We start from the raw sequence: 14,233 nt of genomic DNA, 5'->3' as shown, positions 1-14,233 counted from the left end.
GTTTAGGCCATCTTGTTTTTATTGGTGCGAACTTACCAGAATACATCGAGTTTTACAGTCAACGTTCTCTATGGAACTTGTCGTTTGCAGGACGATCGTTCCTTTTGCTGTCTATACAACGTACACATACGCGGAATAAATGACATACATACACGCGCTGCTCAGGCTGCGAGATCGCACGTGTCCAAAACGAAAAAGCAAATTTCTTCAATCGTGTGTGTGTGTGTGTGTGTTTGTGTGTGTGTCATGTTTCGAAACTGCAGCTTATCCTAGAATCTGTGTCCTACGACGGTACGTATATGGTCTCGTTGCGAGGCAATTGATGATTTGCAACAACGACGAAAGACAATGTTTACACACTTTTCTTTATAACAGGTCTAATTGCAGTTTTACGGTCTTCTCTTTCGTTTTAACGCTGTTCAAAAATACAGAAATTCCAAAGTTCGTGTTGGTTGTATCAGCGTTAAGTCGTTAAAATCTCTGATGATCTTAGAGGTGTCAAGATACGGCTGGATTAATTTCATCGTCGGATTATCGTGCGACATTAAAATATATTTGACTTAACGCACAGAAAATTCGCTCGAGCAATTAAATACATCGTTCTACATTTCGCCGTTCCAATATACAATCATCACATAGTTACGTAATAATATAAATGTTTCGATACGATTATTACAATATATTACGAGTATTACAAGTTATATATTACACATTACAGAGAATAATAATAATAATCTTTATAATTTGTATCGTTTGTGGGTCCGACGACAACGTTAATGACAAGTCCGCGGTGCGAAAAATACTATACATCTCGCGTTTTCATTTTATTTTTTCATTTTCATCTTTCCATGACACCTTTTCAGTTCGCTTCTGCGCACACACATACGTAACCTTTATAAAGATTTTGATTAATCGTGAAATGAAACGAGTGAAACGTATATGCGTGAAAATGATCGTGAAAATCGTGTAATTAGCGCGATCGCTTGTTTGCCTCGACGAGAAATCCTCCTTATTTTTTCTTAACATTAGAATCTGAAATATTTGTAACTTTAGGACTCGAAATGTGATCGTAGCGAAGGAATAGCGAAAAGTTTCTCGACGTTTCAAACAACCGTTTCGCGTCGTAAGAAGATAGAATCGCGCACGGTTCGTAAAAAAGAAGACGGCATCCCGTCGATAGAAAAAACATATTTGGCATTGCAAAAATCTTCCTGGACTCCTCCGTTCGCGATCGTGACGTGTCTCTCGTGTTCTTGCCGCGAGGTACAAAAGAACCTTGAGTATCTTCGGTAACAAGTATTGTATCTCGAAGAGACAAATGTACATACATATATGTAGGCAGGTACTGTATTATGTTTCAGATTGACTCGATCGATTCCCGATCTTCGATCGTGGACGATACGATCGCATCTTTTGCTACTTCTTTCGTTATCGCTCGACGCTCGATACTATAATACTTTCATGTGTTTCGAGTCTCGATTTCCTTCGAAATCGATGGAGTTTACGATCGTTAAATTACACGTATAATATCTAGGTGCCTCTGTCGTACGGTATCTCATCTTCTTGCTCGAGAAACGATCTCTTCTACATAATGTAGGTACAGTTTAATGTTTATAGTAACAATGTACATCGTTACTGCGTGTACATTAATGCATGCGCATTCCTCCTATCAAAATGTAAACGGTGCAAGTATCGAATAAACTAGGCCAGCCCGTCGTTGTCGAAGTTTAAAGCTCAAGGAAAATAACTGAACACGTCCGTTTTCTGTTAGTATTCATAGTACAAAATGGCTGTCGATTACAGTAAGACAGATATGTAAGAAATTGATTTGAATTTTTGTAAATATTGAGACAGTGTAAAGAGTGTGATAGTCAAAAAGTATTTAAATATAAATGTCGTTTCTCGAACAAGAGGCTCAGAAAAAATGATCTAACGGAGCAAAAAGGTAGTTACATTTCCAGATTACTTGTACACACTGCGTTATAACGTAGCTAATATTAAGTCTAACTTGAAGTTTTTCATTTATTCCCCAGACGAGGTATCCGAATGGTCGTCTAGATCGACTGAAAAGCTGTAAAAGATTCAAAAACACTCCGTGTACGGCGACTTTGTCGCGCAAATTGATCCAGCTAATTCAGTTAATTAATCTAACAGAATTTGATGTCGATCTGGGGAGACGAAATATACGTGTACAGGCGAGTGCAGCATAGGCTTCTTTAGGTTAATGTCCGTTGACAGTCATGACCTCCTAGAGAGAATATGTTCGATACCATCGTGCCGTTTTCGAATCTTCAGGCGTGATCCGAAGGAAACCCACGTTGCACGCGGTTGTACGTGATTCCTCTATAGCGTGTAGGCGACAGAGTCCAACAATGATGACATTTAAATATTAATTCTACGAATTGGTCGAGCGTTCGCCAATAATCATCTACCACCAAGTGAAAATTGACAGATCGAAATGTTCAGGGCATTTCAAAGAAAAAGAAATACAATCCTTCCTGAATTCATATTTGGACCGTTCGCACAGCTTCCATCAGACGTTAAAGATCTAACCTTGAATATCAAGTTCATCTGACAAAAATACAAACTACCATCCACTTTTATCGTGTTCTTTCTCGAGAATACGCGAATGGTTACATACAAGCAACTAGTTTTCCAAATAAAAATTCACAAAGAGTTCTTTATAATATTTCTGTCGTAGGAGTTTCAGAAGTGTTTCAGAAGATCCCAGCTGGCCGATCGTTTGATCGCAAAGCGTCGAAGGACCACAATGTGTTTGTACCGAGCTGTGGTTTTGTGCGCAATCAATTGAACCTCTTTGCGGAAACGCTCGCAAAGACCGTCTCGCCGTTCCGGTGCTTTAGAGGAGCACGCAACCGGAACCTTGCATCACTTCCGAGATAAACATCGGCGTACCAGCACCGAGTCCACCGTCAGTCTTCTGATGCTCGTTTTTGTCGTATTCGCAGTCGAAATAACGACTCTGAAAAAGAACCTTCTTTGTTATTTGAACGTCGACGGACGGTATTCGTATATAGAAATTTGCAAGTTCCTTAAATCTGTAACTTTCGGAGTGATCAGCGTACAAGGTGAAATAAAGCAGGTTCGTTAAATATTCGAATTACCGCACGAAGGATAAAAGACGCGAGATTTAAAGAAAAAGTTCGCCGGGAATGACCTAAATTTAAAGAACGTAAACCCGTTGGATAACGAAATACGAGCTTCTTTCTCGGCAAGGACAACCTACCTGACAATCCAAGCATCTACAATGGTCGCTCATCTTGCAAGTGATGCCCCACTGTTTCGCCACCGCCCTGTACAACTCTTTGCTCGACTTGTGAAGGATCTTGGGTGCTTTTGTTCTATTATCTTCGCCAGACGCGTCGTTTCCGAGGCTCTTCCCACTCTCGTACTTCTGCGCCTCGGCTGCGTGTTCCAGTCGCGTCTGAAAGCACGATCGACAAATTTTTAAATAACAATTTCAAAATTAATTTACGAAAGACATTTATAAATCGAAAAATGGTTGTTTATCTCCGCGAAGCTAGGTTTGTTCACCTGTTCGATAACGTGCTCGTAAGTCGGTGGAGGAGAGCTCGGTATGGCTGGATCGTTCTTCGCTATCAGACTGTTCGAATCGTATATCGGCGACTTTAAATTGGAATCAGTTTCGTTGGTCAATCGCAGTTGATTCATCGGTAGTTGAACGTTTTGTCCTTTAGACTTCTCCTCGTTTGTCTCGTGATGACGACTTCTCTCCTCTTCGTTCTCGCTGTCGCTTTCTTTATCCTTTTCTGTATCGTTTTCTAACCCTTTCTCTTTGTCTTTGTCCCGGTCCTTTTCCTCGCTGCTGCGGGACTTGGACATTTTCGAGAAGGGAAACTTGAACGGCGCCAGTTTGAATAGTTTTAGCTTTCCTTTCGATCGTTTGCTGCGGAAAATGGACATAACTCAGTGTAAATTGTCAAATAATAACCTATACAAATCTATACGTTAGCTCCGTCGTTCTCGGAACTCCATAAAACCGCGATACAGCCTCGAGTCGTTTCCAGTCGTTATCGTTTACCAGGATAATTGTTATCTGATCCTGTAAGAGAGCTCCGCATGCGTATCACCTCCCTCGAAACACGCAGAAAGATACGCGCGTAAACTGACTGAATCTCCGTGTAGATAATTCTTGTTCACGCTACGGATTCACCGCGTCGAGTATCCGGAATGAGAGAAAAAGAGGCAAAAAAGCAACAACGAACGATAAAAGCAAGAAAAACAAACAGGGTAAAGAGGGAGGGAGAGATAGGTTAGTGGGTGTGGAAGGGTTGCATCCCCGTGTACCAGCTGCATCTGTCGTTGACCCAGTGGCCGAGTTTGCCCGTTTGTCGGTCGGGATAGCGCAGTTGCGGCTGACTTTAAAGCCGTCGACTTCTCTGGAGATTTCAGCTACGCCCGCAGGAACTGGCACTCGCGATTCCGCATCCTTCGAATCACGTGATGTTCACCAGATGCACGCGGCTCACGCGTTTGGGTTTTAACATTCTGACGATTGCAACCTTTAGCGCGATTGGTTATGCTAAATTATTTTTACGGCGAAGTAAGGATCGTTGGATAACATTTACATTGATCGAGAGAGTCGTGAACATTTAACGGTCGAAATGTGAAATAAATAAATCTCCTAAAATTCTTTACAGCGCTCGAACGTTTCAGAAAAATAAAAGAAGAGAAGTTTTACCTTGAGGCGCGTCGTAGACAATGCGTATCAGTGTGATCGCTTGAACGTGTAGGAAAAAACGCAGAGACGTTATACGCGAAAAGCTTAGTCGCGATCGACAACGATGGTGCAATTAGGTAGAATTACTTTCGCGTGGGTGAAACGAAACGAATTGGTGCAGGAGCGCGTGGGACGAGCAACGTGACGGAGAGTGTAGATTGTACACATTTTCAATGGAAAAAGCTTGCAAACCGACGAAATTATTTGCTCGCCCGATTCACGAGACTCACTTACTGTTTTCGCCTTATAAATGGAATGGAAACGGTTCTGCCGTTTAGCCCTGTTGTACGATTACACGGAGCAAGTAGAATAAGCACGTACGTAATCGGACACTGTGATAATTCTGGCGAACGTGGATACGGTACCTTGGTAAAACCGAAAATTCTTTATGGTTTCAACGCCATAAAATATAATAAATAGTAGTTAAAATATAATAAAAATTTATGGAAATACTAATGCGCAAGCGTCGCGCAGTAACGCAAATATGTTACATATTAATTTGATAAAAGTAATAGCGGAAAAGGAAGAAGAACATAATAGAAATTTATGAACGTATTAACGTGCAAATGTAGTCTAGTGGAAATAAAAATGTGTCAGGGATATATTAACGCGATAAAAGTAACGAGAAGAAAGGTGTTCTCGTTAGAATGCGAATAAAAATGATTAATTGTAACGCTTATTAGAAATAGAGAAGAGAACGAAATTGTTAATAGATTCGATAAGTAGCGTGTATTAACGAGTAGATCCGACTACTCGAGCTCAGACAAGCGGAAGATAATCGTTCGCGGGCAAACGAGCGGGAGGTCTCGCATCGTTGAACAAGTAGAACATGACCGTTCCTCAACAGACATTCAAAGTAGAATTGTGCATCGTTTCCGACAACTGCAACAGAACTATTTGCTTGTAAATGACCCAGTAGTACAACATCGTTCATGAAAGAAAACAAGAAACGCTTGCACGAAGAAAAAAACCTGTAAGTAACAACGGAAAGATGCGAGTGTCAGAGATCGAAGAAAGCGGCAAAAAATTCTCTGGTTAGAATTTTTGCGTCGATTTCTCGGTAACAAGGTTCTCTTCTACTTTCGATATCAGAATCTTGCCATTTCGATTTTCGCTTTGCGAATCATTGCCCTCGGGCAAGGAATTTATCGAACAAACGCACAAAGAAGAGGAGAGCGCATCGAAGCGAGACCAAGAACGATCCGACTTGCAAGGGTTGCGTTCGAAACATTTCTGTTATGTACACCCCGCTGCAACGTAGGCTTCCTTTATAGGAAGAGGAAGCGCAGGAGAAGAAATATCTAGGTTAAGCTCTCCTCAAGCTCTTTTTAACCTTCTAGTGAATTTCACCGAGACTTCCCCTCGATTTCCATTGGATTCTTTATTTTTGAAAATAAATATTCCTGTCAATTTTCTGGAATTCACCTAGAGAGTCTTCCGGCCACTCCTGTATAATGCGAGACGGACGAAAGAATTTCGTAATAATATCGATACGGAATCGCTTTCGATGAATATTCGAGGACACGGCAAGGACTCGGTGACGGCTCGAAGTGATCGGTAGGAGCGTCGGATGTTGGATACGGGTCGTCGAAATAAGACGATCGGTGAACGAGAGGAACGAACCGAAGAAAGGGTAGGTGGCAAAGTAGGTTGCCGTCGGAGTGGGGGTGGTGGGGTTGAAAATCCGACGGATTCAATGGCCGTACACCCCTCGATAGAAGTGGACGGTCTCATGTCAGTGGCCCCAGCTAGTGCACCGTCATTCTGGGCTCGCACCTTTCGTCCTAGTTTCTCCGTTCTTACCCCCTCACCTCCTGTTACCGCCACCCTTTCGTTCTCTTCCATACCCTCTCGCATCCCTTGCCGCCTTCGCAGATCTTTATCTCAGCCGCGTGCTCCTTTCTCCGCTTTCAGACTGTCCTAACCTCTCCGAGGCGAGCTCGTGTCTGGCCACATGTGGCTCGTACTACTTCAACTATGCGAAACTTTATATCGTAGGTCGTACGAGCGGCGATACAAAGTTTTACGGCGAAACAGAATGTATTAGAAATTTTATCGAGATCACCTTGCCCGAGTTGGCTGAAAAATGCTGCTGGCCAGTTGATATTTATTTATAATTATAATTTGTATCGGTGAATTATACTGGCCGACGTTCGATCGTTGTATCCGGAGAGAGTTGCAAGAGTTGAAAAAAAAGTACCAATGACATGCACCTTCGTATCGATATTGTTTCTTTCTGGAGTTTATCGAATCAGCAAGACACTTTGTTAGTTCTGCCACATGGCCAGTCAAAGGGACAATGTAATAAACGGTCGTGACAAATGGAATGAGCAGAGCGTAAAAACGAAAAAACGATGCTACGAGTTCTATGAAAAGTGCAATAAAAAGTTCTGGTATATTAACCGATACGCGTCGCATTCCCAACTATTCCAGATTCAAATATCATCTACGAGATTAAAGGAGAAACCGTGAACCTGACGTTCGAAAGATGTATTCGACTGTTTGCTTCGTCTTTAAAAGTATTACGTACGAATTCTGTTACCCCTTCGAGATAATAAAGCGTCATCCAAGATATACGAGAAAACATCGTCGAAGTAAAGCCGAAATAAAAATGTCACAGCTCGTCGACTGAAAAATTACCATCCCAACCTCTGACTCTTTATCTACCGTTTCTCGACTGTTCTTCCTCGTGCACGCACGATGGGGTCGTAATAAAAAAAGCTGACGAATCAACGCAGGATCCGACCCCTATAGCCAACGGTGAACTCTACAGAAGAAATGGTCAACGAAATATTGGAGGAATTGCCGAGAAATGGTCGTGGTCATGTTGCAGAAGGTCCTGATGAATAATAGCGAGGTTAGAACGGGCGATAAAGAAGGATTGAGCGTTAAGAGCGACTTTTACGACAAGCAACGTAAAACCTTCGTGGGAAAGCCTTGTAACGGGAAGAACAATCGTTCTCCGTTTTCGGGATACGACGGGGAACGAAGAAAAATCATTGGGTCTTCGGTGAAAAGCTTGCCACGGGAGCAAAGTTTGCGGGTATACGTGATTAACTCGTAGAAAAGTTGATAGGAAAGCTCGCTGAAGTCTTTAGAAAGTTCCGACCGGCGACGGATCAATTTGCGACGTTATTACTTGCGGTCTGTTCGAGAGGTAATTCTAGCTTTGTTTTTATTTCATGGGAAAGAGAAGATTCGTTGCTTTATAATTCCTTTTCCGTTAATCGATTTTGATGGCTTAGCATGCTTCTTCGTGGAGCGGAACTGAGATAAATTGCAAAGATTCACTCGGTGACAGAATCTCATTTTTAAGCAAATTTTAACATGACTTTAGTTCATTTATTTTCGACTCGTTCGTGGCTTTAAATTTTACTTGGATACTCGAAATAATTGAATGTTCCAACATTCGGATACTCTGTACTACTTGAATATTGCAGTATACAGGGATTATAAGCGATAGAAATAACGTAATATTATAAATCACAGGATGAAGTCATCAAGATAGGAAGAAAATGTGGCCACGAATCTGAAAGAGCGTTGTATCTTAAACAGATTATGGTGGATCACTGGAAAAGCAATCTCAGCGCAACAAAACAACGTATTCGGAGAAGAAATTACCAGTGAAGCGATTTAGGTCACGCGGTTCTGTTTCACGCGCGAAGCTATAGGTGCGATGGTGTTCGGAAAATGTGGTCGCCATCGACGAAATGTATCGGGGATACGTTTGCCGTTGATATTCGATATCTCGATGATGGAAAGTTGTAATGAAGAAGCCCGGAAAGGCGAATTTCAGCGGAGCAACGACTACTCGAACGCACAGGTTGGCGAAAACTTCGATCTAGGTTCGTATTCGCGTCGGCGAGTAATCCTAAACCATCCGAACAAAGTTTTTACCCGCGTCGAATACCGAGCCACTCCCTTTCTTGCTTTTACGGAAAGACTCGAATCGGTAAATCATTGTTAACTATGATTTGATATTGATGAACGAGTAGTATATGTCATTTTTCTGTAGAAACAAAATATGGTAGTCTAAAATATATTTATGAATGGAGTATTAGATAAATTGAAACTGTCCAACATCGATGTTCTCAGATACAATAAAATCGCAATAGCAATTTGTAAGAAGCTTACGAAATTTCACGCACCTGTTGATACATGCAGCCAATCGGAAGATTAAAGCAATCCGGAATCACGCTTTGAACGGGCGGAACCTCAAACGATCGCGTGAAATGTCGAACGTAGTTTGTCCAGCATCGAATCGAACCAACACCGTTATCGATCGGCTTAACGTTCGCTCATTATATTCATGATATTCTCTCCGAATCGATATCGTCGACGTGAATAAGTCGTGACTAAAGAACGAAATAATTAACGGGATATCGACCTTTTTATATCGGTAACCGAATTCGCGACCTATCCATTTTCATTTCTCGTCGCTCCATTTATTAAAATTTATCAAATAATTTTCTGTTATATTGTTTTAATAATTGCTTCAACTCTCTACGGTAATTTAGTCAGCGAATATAGTTGGTAATTTGGTACATTGGAAATTGCAATGATTACTATTTTTTTTCACGAAATAAATGGTCATGTGTAGGCGGAGTGCACGTAACCCGGCTTCGAAGCTACGAAATGGGTCACCGTACGAAATTAGATTAGCGCTGCTAATTGAACGCACAGTAGCATCTAATTAACTACGAAATTAATACCGTCGAACCGTCGCTTCTTGGCTTAATGGGGTTAGAAATATTTGTCGCACAAATTTCACGTTGACTGGTCGTCATAATGGATGAAAGATGGTGGTATTGCGCGTCGTGTCAGGGGCAGAAAATAATATAAAAAATTTACACTGGAAGACATAGGGTCTCCTTTTCTGAAAATGAGATTACAAAACCATTTGTCAGCGAACGAATGAATTTCGAAAAATACACGCGTCTCTCGAAGAAAAATATTTCGAAGTTTGCTCGACGCGAGTAAAACCTTTCAACGTGGCAGCTTTTCGAGGAGAATCGTGTTAACAAAACAACGTGAAACACCGTAAAGGACGTACCCTTTTTTCTTTGTCCTTGAGTCAGTAAGAGAAAAAAAATAAACGACGCAGAAGCGTTTACAGAAATTCGAGGGACGGGGTGGAAACAGAGGGTTGTTCGATCGAAACGAGGGTCTCGTTGACAGACAGAAACGTTCATACGTATCGTGGAAACAAAAGGTTCGCTTTCGCTGATAATGGATCGTTAAATTGTTATCGAACGAGCTGCTGTTTTTTTTTCTCCACACGAGAAAACCCATTAATCGTGTTCTACGTTAGACACTACTTGGATGGTTGCTGTATTTCGCGAGAGTTTAAAGATTAACAAGTTCTTATCGAAGAGCCTGCTTGGCGATTTAAATATTTACCAAAACATTGAGTAAATAATTAGAGAAAAAAGAAGACTGAAAAGAAAATTAAGCTTTAGATACGCAAAAGATTAGAATTTAAAGTAAAATTTGTGCAATCGCTTAAAATAATTTGTCTGATCATCTACTATATAAGTCTGTACTACTTGTCTGATCACTTGCAGAACGTACATCGCTTGTTAAATCATTTGTCTGCCATTGACTAGCCATATTCTTCTCGTCCGATAGCCCGGGAGTCAGATACTACTTGTCTGACCACTTATTTAAGTGCATACTACTGGTCTGATTGCTTGTCAAGCATGCATTGCACGTTTTATGCTATACTACACGTTTCACCAGTCAGTTACCACTTGTCTGACCAGCCAGATGGCTTGTACTATTTGTCTGACCAGCGAGCGATATGTGCTACTTCTCTGACTACTTGTAACTTTAGTTCGACATATAAATGACAAGAAGTTTCTGCACGGATCCTTCCTAACGAGAGTTCGATAACACAAGCAGCGAGAAAATGAACGTCCTGCCATGCCAATAGTGATTGGAATTTTCAATCGAAGAGCAAACAACGAAGATCGATCGATGCTAAATCAAAAGTTCGATCGAGTCTATGGTGAAACCATTGGTTCTATTGATCGCCAATGTCAACGCACACTAATTCAAGAAGTGGTATAGATACACGCCAGAGGGGTGTGTTTCCTTAACCGGACAAAGCACGCAGTTCGACTCGAAACACTCGCCAGCACATTAGAAATGCTTGTCGACGATTATCGCGGTAAAATAATCGTGGAAAGTACGTTTTCACTTACGAATTAGGGATGCTTGTCGATTTGGTCGTTCGAACTGGTCCTTCACCTCGAAATCCGGCTGGTCAGCTTCGTGGAGGCTTGCACGGGGTGTCGATGTTAGACGGCCATATTGTTGGAAATCCACCGCCCTCTGGTCGACGCTCCGCGAAGTCACGATCCCTACCCTCGTCGAACTTTCACCCTCTCGTTTCCACCCTTCTTAGCGTTCCTCGTGTTACGTTCTAGCGCGCTCAAGAATGCAACGACAAGTTCCCGCTTCTCTTTTTTCTTCTCTTCTTTTGTCGGTGGAAAACTATCCTGCCACGGTACTCTGGTTTTCTTGGAATTTTCTTCGATCGCGTGAACCGGGATTGCGTAAAACCCGTGCTATCTATCATCGTGCAACCGCGCGATGGAATTTTAGATCGGTACATAGGTGACTTATTACTTTATAAAATTGCTATCGCATTTTAAAACTTATACATATTTTCTTAGAAATGTTCTTCGCGTCTTTCTAGCCATTTTTTCGAATCAAGTCGATTCTCGAAAGGGTCGCGGTTCGCACTAATGATTTGATATTTGAAACGAACCTTAAGTTTCTTGTCGTTCAGATATTTCTCTTTCGAACGGTTCACGATTGCTCGATCACCGCCGTTAATCAAAGTTCGTTCATAAAAAAGAATCGACGGGAAATAGAAGGAAAGAATGTGCCCGAACGGAACTGTTCAACAAAAGTCTCACGTACCCCGGTGTCGTTGATATTCATCGTTGGGCACATCCATCGCGGTGCTGGCAACAGGAAGCACCGGAAGCCTCTTTGCACACGCATACAATCCACACGAGATGCAGTTTGTGGCACAACACACTTGGACTTTGTGCTCGAACGAGACGAGTAGCTGGCTCCCTGAGCAACATTTTTTCCGCCGTCGTGGCGAATTTCGTCTCGCGGCACGCTCGAGTGTGCCGGAAGGGCCGTGTTCCGCGAGTGCTCTTCCGGCCTGTTGTAATTAATACGACCCCATCGATCTCGGGGCCGTGGCTTTATCGTCGGCCGAGTACTTTCTTTTAGTCGTTTCGCGTGGTCCGCGAATTTCTACCGTGCCAAACCTCTCTCCCACTTTATCGCCGTCCCTTTCGAACCGAAAGCCGAGCAAAGGGTCAATGGGCCGACATTCGAGAGGCTCGAAATCTAGGGCAACGTAGACCCGACCGAAGCCGATACCCGTGTCTACCTAATTTATACATTAATTCCGAGAGTAATCGAGAGGATAGCTCGCGGAGCGTAGTCAGGCTCTGCTTCGGAGATTACCTTCTCTGTCGGCGAGCTAATTTTTTTATAATTCTATCCAATTCGAGGATCTATGCACCGTACCGCTACGGGATAACGTAGAAATATCGAATTAAAATGTTGGTCAAAATATTGAGTGCACTTTCGAGAAATACGGAAAGTTTTAATGGAATTTTGTCCGATGGGAAGAGCATCTTTGCGAGAGAACTTGTCCTGCATCTACTAGTTTCATTATCTACCGTACATATATTGCCGGTTCAAACACGTACCGATTATGTACCGCTTGTCCTGTCACTTAACAGTAATATACCAGTTTGATAATCCACCGATAGGCGTATACTATTTGCCTGATTATCTGCCAGTTATACATGTACTGCTTATCTGACCTCTTGACAACCGCATACCACTTGTCTACTTACCTAACATATCGCTTGTCCGAACTAACAACTTTCGTACAACTTGTCTGATCAGCTACCGCTGCAGCGCTAGTTTATGCACCGTCAGGTTATGCATACAGGGTTAAACCTCCATCGTGTAATCGAAGGAAAATTCTCGCGAGCACAAGCTACCTGTTCGAGGAGGGAGCATTCATCGCGGACAAAGAGACTGGAGTACCCTTCGCGCTTTTCTCTCTGGCCAGCTCTAGTCTAGCAGGCTCGAAAGTATCATCTTGAAAGCCGATCGCGCTACTCTGAAGTCGGCCGGGGCTCGTTCAGGCTCGGTTCTCATTAAAAATTCACGCGAACCAAGCACCGCGAGACATTAATCAATTAGCAACCGCTTAAGCGTTCGGCTACGTTCCTTCGAGGTTGTAGACACGAGTCTGAACGGTAAGAAACACCTCGATGTTAACTCTACCCGGAAGTCTACTGTCGCCAAGTACTTTCGAATCTTCGTTGTCGATGGTCCTGAATTTTCAATCAAGCCATATTAATTCGATATTGATTTATACATTAATGAATACACACGGTCCTTGTGTCAATATATCAAATTCATACTACTTGTCTGGTCTGTCGACAAACAAGCGCTACTTGGTTGTAGTGCTACTCGTGTCATCAGCCACGAGACTCGTACTACTTGTCTGACCACCTTCCAGTCATACGTCGCTACGTGTCCAATTACATACCTCTCGATTACACGTACCGCTTGTCTGACCACCTATCAGCCATACGATATTTTTTCAACAGCTCTGTTCCGTTTCATAGTATTTCCACAATTTGATAGTCTAATCTTTTCCCACAGGCATCAATTTTCTGACCACGTAACGTTCCATACTACCGAATTAAATCCTAATTTCCCATTACTTCTACGAATTCGATTCACTTCCCCCGACTCGGAATCCCGCCACGTCGCTGCAACCGTTCTCCTCCACGCTCCTTCCCGCTTTCTTCATTCTCCCCGATTTTTCTCCTCTCGTAGCACCCTTCCGCCCCTTCGTCCGTTCACGCTATCACCCCCTAGTTTCATTCTCACCGTTGCACACCTCTCTCCCTTCTCCCTCGAACTCCTCCCACGTTACCACCTCTGCCGGTGGCTCGAACAACCCCTCCCGTTCTGTCTAACCCTTCCATCAACCCCACCCGTTCAAAAATACCCCCGCCAGCTGTCCAAGAGCGCCGGTCCGAATGCCTCGGTGGAGTCAAGCTCCGACACGGTTCAGACGAGTTCAGTCGCGCCACTCGGGCGTGGTGTTCACGTGCGACCGCAAGCTCGACACGTCCGTTTCGTCGTCAACGGGTGGACACGTTCACACAGAGACCTCCACACGAGGAGACGAGGAGGAAAGAGGAGGCGAGTGGATCGCACGCGTTCCATGTTCCGGTTCGGAGAGTTTTCCTACGATCGCAAGGTAGACACTTAAAGAGTTAACTCGTTTGCTTTGACAAGTGACCGCCGCGTGCTGGTGCCAGTGGAACGATCGTTTTTCCTCATTTTTTTTTCGCTCTCTCCCGTTCTCTGTTTACCAACGAGTAATGTGCTTTTCGAGACTCTCTCGACTAA

The 14,233-nt window shown here is 43.0% G+C and overlaps 2 protein-coding genes across 4 annotated transcripts in view; one reads left to right on the top strand and one right to left on the bottom strand.

Moving 5' to 3' along the window:
• Nucleotide 1: 1 nt before the first annotated feature.
• Nucleotides 2–14,233, bottom strand: part of LOC100881070 (uncharacterized) — a 99,990-nt gene continuing 85,758 nt past the window's right edge. The window contains exons 1-4 of one of the 3 annotated variants that reach the window (XM_003707718.3): nucleotides 10,966–13,880; nucleotides 3,556–3,928; nucleotides 3,248–3,445; nucleotides 2–2,983 (exon numbers count right to left, since the gene is read on the bottom strand). In XM_003707718.3, the coding sequence (XP_003707766.1) occupies nucleotides 2,861–2,983; nucleotides 3,248–3,445; nucleotides 3,556–3,864 (630 nt within the window). In that variant the 5' untranslated portion in view covers nucleotides 3,865–3,928; nucleotides 10,966–13,880 and the 3' untranslated portion in view covers nucleotides 2–2,860. Of the gene's footprint in view, nucleotides 2,984–3,247; nucleotides 3,446–3,555; nucleotides 3,929–4,996; nucleotides 5,016–10,965; nucleotides 13,881–14,233 lie in introns of those variants that run through there. The other 2 variants (XM_076537121.1, XM_012295785.2) reach the window with 2 other exon arrangements.
• The window catches only part of LOC100876962 (uncharacterized), a 31,846-nt gene continuing 31,506 nt past the window's right edge, over nucleotides 13,894–14,233 (top strand). Inside the window, exon 1 of the mRNA XM_003707764.3 lies at nucleotides 13,894–14,081. The gene's annotated coding sequence lies outside the window, so the exon portion shown is untranslated. The remainder of the gene's footprint in view (nucleotides 14,082–14,233) is intronic.

The sequence above is a fragment of the Megachile rotundata genome, chromosome 11 (assembly GCF_050947335.1).
Source record: "Megachile rotundata isolate GNS110a chromosome 11, iyMegRotu1, whole genome shotgun sequence".
NCBI classification, from domain to species: domain Eukaryota; kingdom Metazoa; phylum Arthropoda; class Insecta; order Hymenoptera; family Megachilidae; genus Megachile; species Megachile rotundata.
Note: the sequence above shows the minus strand (reverse complement) of the source record. Positions and strands in the feature narration are given on the sequence as shown.